Source organism: Impatiens glandulifera, chromosome 1 (genome assembly GCF_907164915.1).
Source record: "Impatiens glandulifera chromosome 1, dImpGla2.1, whole genome shotgun sequence".
NCBI classification, from domain to species: domain Eukaryota; kingdom Viridiplantae; phylum Streptophyta; class Magnoliopsida; order Ericales; family Balsaminaceae; genus Impatiens; species Impatiens glandulifera.
The window spans coordinates 27,669,266-27,676,014 of record NC_061862.1 but is presented as its reverse complement, the minus strand read 5'-3'; the positions used below and the strand labels follow the sequence as shown (position 1 = coordinate 27,676,014).

At 36.1% G+C, this 6,749-nt stretch overlaps 1 protein-coding gene across 1 annotated transcript; it reads left to right on the top strand.

Moving 5' to 3' along the window:
• The first annotated feature begins 5,201 nt into the window (after positions 1–5,201).
• On the top strand, positions 5,202–6,554 carry LOC124922267 (stemmadenine O-acetyltransferase-like). Its single transcript, XM_047463005.1, has one exon. It carries the CDS (start codon positions 5,202–5,204, stop codon positions 6,528–6,530), a length of 1,329 nt encoding a protein of 442 aa, XP_047318961.1. The 3' UTR covers positions 6,531–6,554.
• Positions 6,555–6,749: the final 195 nt, after the last annotated feature.

The following is a 6,749-nucleotide window of genomic DNA, read 5'->3' as shown; positions in this document are numbered from 1 at the left end:
CAAGTTGATGAATGAACCATTGATAAGATATTGCCAAAGAAAGAATAACACGAATAGTAGTGGGTTTTGCCATAGGACTGAATGTCTCTTCATAATCAATACCTTGTTGTTGATGGAATCCTTTAGCCACGAGACGTGCTTTATGTCGATCAATAGACCCGTCAACTTTATGCTTGAGTTTGAAAACCCATTTACATCCAATAATATTATGAGATTGTGTACGAGGAATAAGAGACCATGTTTTATTCTGAATAAGAGCATTATATTCATTTGTCATGGCAAGACGCCATTGCAGATCCTTATTAGCTTTGGTAAAACATGTAGGTGTAGTAGCGGAAGAAGTAGCAATGAGAGATGATGAGGACATAGACCGTGCTTTATTGCGTGTGATCATCTGATGAGTAGAAGATGTAGGTGCATTAACTGTTGTGATAACTGGTTGTGTTGAAGGAACAATAATAGTAGTAGAAGAAGATGTTATAGTGTTTGGTGATGTTGTTGAGGTCGAAGAGGGTGATGATGAAGACGGTGAAGTGATATGAGATAATAGAGGTGGTATTGGTAAATTAAGTATAGTTGTTGGAAGAGATGTCTCATTATCTTCTTGTGGTTTAGATAAGCGCACAAGGTCCTTATTTTTGAAAGGAAAAGTGAGTTCGTCAAAAGTGACATGTCGAGAGATAAATATTCGTCCAGACGGAATGTGAAGACACTTATAACCTTTATGAGATGAGCTGTAACCAAGAAAACTGCATTCAGTAGTATGAAAATCGAGTTTGTGTTGATTGTACGGCCGTGTGAGTGGATAACAAGAACACCCAAATGTCTTCAAAAACCATAATCAGGAGAAGAGTTAAATATAGTCTCGAATGGTGAACGTTGATGTAATGTCGGAGTAGGAAGACGATTGATAAGATATGTGGCTGTTTCAAAAGCTTCACTCCAATAATGTAGTGGCATAGATGCATGAGCCAATAAAGTGAGACCAATTTCCGTAATATGACGAATTTTTCGTTCAGCAATGCCATTTTGCTCACTAGTATGTGGGCAAGATAAACGATGTAAAATACCATGATTATCAGTTAATGATTTGAAATTTCTATATTCTCCTCCCCAATCAGTTTGCAATATTTTGATTTTACGACTAAATAAATTTTCAACAAGTCGAAGAAAGTTGATAAACGTATTCAAAACATCCGACTTTTTCTTTAGCGGATATATCCACGTGAATTTTGTAAAATCATCCACAAAATGTACGAAATAACGACAACCATTAGATGAAAATTCAGGAGCAGGTCCCCAAACATCTGAATGAATTAGGTCTAAAGGAGCCATAGATGTAGATTTTGAAGCTGAAAAAGGTAGTTTATGTGCTTTCCTATATTGACATGATCCACAAAAAGAAATAGTATTACTACATGAAACTGGTAATTTAAAGTGTGATATAACTAAAGATGTAGTAGCGCTAGAAGGATGTCCAAGTCGTGAATGCCAAATTTGAGCCGGAGATCTAATACCAATAAATGCTTGTTTATTAGAACATGTTGAAAACGAATTTTCAGTAGGTTCAACGCAATAAAGTCCGTCCTTGAGTAATCCCTTAAGAAGCACTATCTTCGTATCTCGGTCTTTAATAAGACAAATATTTGGGTGGAATTCAAAAAATACGTTATTATCTGATGAAAATCTCGCGACACTCATTAGATTTTTAGTAATATTCAGAACGTGTAAGATATTACGTAAGTAGAGAGATTTTTGTTGATTTAAAATTTTAGTCGTACCAATATTATAAATATTCAGAGGCATATCGTTTCCGACTTTGATAGTTTGAGTACCTGTATAAGGAGCATGTACATGTAGATTATTAAGATCGGAAGTAATATGGTCGGTAGCACCTGAATCTGGACACCAAGTGGGATCTACAATAGTAGACGATGTAACTAACATTGTCGTAGGATTTGTAGAAGGATTAAAACGAGGGCACTCGAGAGCACTATGTCCTTGTACATTACATATTTGACAAGATGGATTATAAAAACAACTTTCGGAGCGATGACCAATTTTATGACAAAAATTACATTGCGGACGATTATTGTCTCGGTTATGTCTTTGGTTCTTTCCGCCTCCATGCCTATAAATATAAGCAACATTCGCCGAAACGTTTGAGCGCGAAATATTTTCATAATGGAATTTTCTTTTCTTGAATATGAGTCGTTGTTCATAATTTAGAAGGATGTCTGTCATCTCATTAAACAATAGATCTTGTCCGGAAGTTAGAGCACATATCATCGGCTCGAACTCGTCTCCAAGCCCGTTGAGTAGAGTTAGTTACAGATCTTGATCAGAAACATATTGTCCGGCAGTAATAAGTGCATCTGATAGGTTTTTGATGTGTTGAATGAAGTTAAGAAGAGAATCACTACCTTTGTGTGCGTTTAGGAGTTGACTCCGTAACTCAAATAGTCGGCTCTTTGATTGAGAAACATAGATTTTCTCTAAGGTTTTCCAAAGTTCTTGTGCCGAAGATGATTTTGAGACTTGTTGACGAATCTCGTCGGTCAATGTTGAAAAGAGCCATGCAAGTACCCTTTGATCTTGGATACGCCATTGTTTAAACTTTGGATTCTTGATTTGAATTGCATTATTTTGACCATCTGTTTCTTGAAGAAATTTGGGAGGAGTTTCAAGATTTCCTTTTATTATATTCATAAAATCATAACCTATCATGATTGGAGTAACTTGTGATTTCCAATAGATATAATTATATTTATCAAGCTTTACGCTTCCAGATATTATTGGTAGAACTGGGGAGTGATATTGTTCTTCCATTGAAATCATTTTCGGGAGTTTTCCCTTATACGCTCTGATACCAAGTTAGATTTCTTGAATTGATAAAATAAACAAGAACTATTTGATTGAGTTCTTGAAGAGAAAGATTGAAATAATATTATTGATTGAATGAATAATCTTTATAATAGTTTATGTATTTATAATAGTAATAGAGAAATAACTAAATTGAGAAAATATAGGATTTGGTTATTATATTTAGCCTAATTAATAGGAGATAAATAAATATTTTCTCTTATTTATTTAATACTAACATTTATTTACAGTGTAAATAAAAGTGAAAGTGACTTCACTCTAGTGCGCTTCCTTCACTTCTATTTACAATGTTAATTGGAGTGAAGCTAGTTTCACTGAAATGCGCTTACTTCACATTTATTTACATTGTAAATAAAAGTGAAGCTAACTTCACTCTAGTACTAAATTGCGTATTTTCATTATTGCGATTTACCACTATCGCGTTTCATCTAAAACGCGTGAGTTCATAAACGGGTTTAGATGAAAACACGATAGTGGTAATTCGCGTTAATGAGCGCTAAGTGGGCACGAGAGGGGCAAAACAAACATTTCGTAGGGTGAAAAGGCCTTTTTTACAAGATTTATCAAGCGTGATCCATTTTTAGAATTACCCCATTATCAAGGCCATTTCGTGAAATTTCCCTTTTATAAAGTAATGGAAGAGGAGCACTTACAAATTATTGGGACGATGAGCCTTACAAAGAGATTGGAGCAGATCACAGGAATTTGAACACACACTTCATCTAACTAGTCTGACTTTCAGTAAATACGGTTTGAATTAATTTCTTACTTAACACAAGTAATTCCGCCCTTTCCCATATTGAATATAATAAGAAAAATGTCTGCTCTAGTCCCGATCAATCGCTAAAGCCTCAACGAACTCAGAAAGTACTACATGCATCAAGGCACCTTGTATCAAGATGGACAACCTGATGAAAAAAATAGTAGAAGCAACTGTTAGAATATAGAGTAGAAATATTGTATTAGAATGTTATGTTGAGTAACATAAAGTTATGTCTATTATATAGACATTACATTGAACTTATATGGAAACTAATATAATATAGTATAATAATAATATAATATAATATAATAATGATATTATCACAATTTATATAATATTGTGATAATATCTTACATATATATTATATTATATTCTAACATCCCTCCTCAAACTCAAGATGGAAAACGTTTGAACAACTTAAGGTTGAAGACGAGATGATAAAATGTTGATGTTGTATTCTTCAAACTTCAAAAACTCGTGAGCTCCATCCAGTTAAAGGATGGCAGTGTGTTGACGGATAAACCAACGAAGAGGTAGAATCCCATGGGAATAGAATGTTTGGGTAAAACAACAACCGAATGAACTCCGAAGTTATTCGCGAGTCTCGAAATCCATCCAACGACGGGATGACAGTGTGTTGCATTAAAGAAAACCAACGAAGAAGGTATGTAGAATCTCATGGGAATAGAATGTTGGAGTGAAACAACACCTGTAAAACCCATTCTAACGAGAGAATGATAGTGTGTTGACTAAATAACCAGTAAAAGAGCACATATAATTGGATTAACACCAATAAAAATATGACATTAACTACTGGAATAAAGCAATAACTGAAAACAAACTCAGAAAATATGATTGACGAAAAAAGTAAGAATATCAACATAATTATTTTAAAGAAGAAAATATTATTAAGATATACTAATAATAATTAATAAAGCATTATTAAATCTCTCCATCAATGACTAAAGTAACCATTGATGGAGGCAGCGGAAAACTATCACTTAATTGACTCAAGAACGATAACAAGGCTCTGATACCATGTTAGAATATAGAGTAGAAATATTGTATTAGAATGTTATGTATAGTAATATAAAGTTATGTATATTATATAGACATTACATTGAACTTATATGAAAATTAATATAATATAGTATAATAATAATATAATATAATAATAATATTATCACATTATATATAATATTGTGATAATATCTTACATATATATTATATTATATTCTAACAACAACTAACCTACTTAGATTAGGGGATAAAGACTTGATTCCACTTATATTAGCTTCAACCATCCTAGGACTAGACTTTAGACTTTGCAAAAAAATCATGGAGGCCCACCTAATAAAAAGGATGAGAATAAAAAGGTCGCAGTTATGTTTGCCCTAAACTATTGTAAAGTAGAGAGGTTTTTAGGGCATAAATAAAGTGTTAGTACAGCACATTCACAACTTAATCACATGATTTAGATTAACTTGATCTCTCTCTCTATATCTAGAATAGACTAGATCCGTCTCCTTCTCTTTCTTCTTCCAGAAACAGGACGATGGAAGTAGTGATGAAGTCAAGTGAGGTTATCAAGCCCTCATCGCCGACGCCATCTCACTTTCGCCGCCACTACCGCTCCTTCATCGACCAAACCAATCCCAAATTCTTCATGCCCACCATTTACTACTACCCACCGCCACCGCCGAATAACATGAACAACGATCCCATCGCCGCAAACGCCGGAAGAATTGACCTTCTCAAGCGATCCCTCGCGGATGTGCTCACCTCTTTCTATCCCTTTGCAGGCCGAGCCACCGATCCCTCCTTCATTGACTGCGACGATTCCGGCGTCGAGTTTACCCAATCTATAGTACTCAACCGCTCCGTCAACGACGTCATCGCCGATAAAAACGCAGAACAACTCAATCGATTCTTGCCTTTCTTGACGGGGATCACCGGCGGCGTCCATGACGACGAGAGGCTCTTGGGCGTTCAAGTCAACATTTTCAAGTGCGGGGGGTTGGCCATAGGATTTAGTCGGTCCCACAGCATCTGCGATGCTTTTTGTTTTGTCAATTTCGTAAACTCCTGGGCGAGATTGGCACGCGGAGAAGAGATAACTCCTCCGACCACCATTTCCGCTTCTATATTCCCACCCGTAAACAACCTACCAATGTTCGGAAACAACAACAACTCCTCCTCCTCCGATATTAATGATGATGAAAACAACAAGAATGAAGGCAAGAAGGTGGTTGTGACCAAGGTTTTCCGATTCAGTGACGCATCCATATCTTCACTAAAAGACAAGTATTCTGAGCCGCCTGATCTAATCCCGACCAGTGTGGAGGCCTTATCAACATTCATATGGACACGTTTCTACGAAACCAAGAAAAAACAGAGTAGCAGATACGTTATAACTCAAATGGTGAATCTCCGGAAGAAGGCCGACCCGGGTTTGAAGCTAGATTCGTGCATCGGGAACATGGTCCAGTCTGTGGTGGTGCATCCGGACTTAGAGCTAGTAGATGGATCTTCGGGTTACGGCATTGTGAGGAGGATGAGGGCGGCGATAAGGAAGTTCGACGGCGAGTACGTAAAGAAGCTACAGAAAGGTGATGCGAGCTTGTTTTTTGAGGGGTTGTTGGATTCGTTCAAAGAAGGAACTTCGATATTCGTGTTTAGCAGCACTAATAGGTTGCCATATTATGATGCGGACTTCGGGTGGGGAAGACCCATTTGGGTTAGCTCCGGTCACATTGATTTCAGCAATTTAGCATTTATGTTTCCTACGGAGTCTGGAGATGGAGTTGAGCTTTGGCTCAATATGAAGGAAGATGATATGAAGGAGCTTCAACTCGATCAACAATTTCTCAACGTTATCTCCTAATTACCACTCTCCACCTACCTCTGATTCCACTCATCTTTTTTTTTTATGTTTATTCCTCGTACCATTCATGTTTAGACTACGATTATTAATAAAAATGCATTATTATTATTATTATATATATTAATTATAAATGCAACATTGAAATTAAGGATGTCAATAGTTGTACTTAACTAACCGTAACCCAATGGAAATATGGTAGCTACTAAATCCAATTCTAGA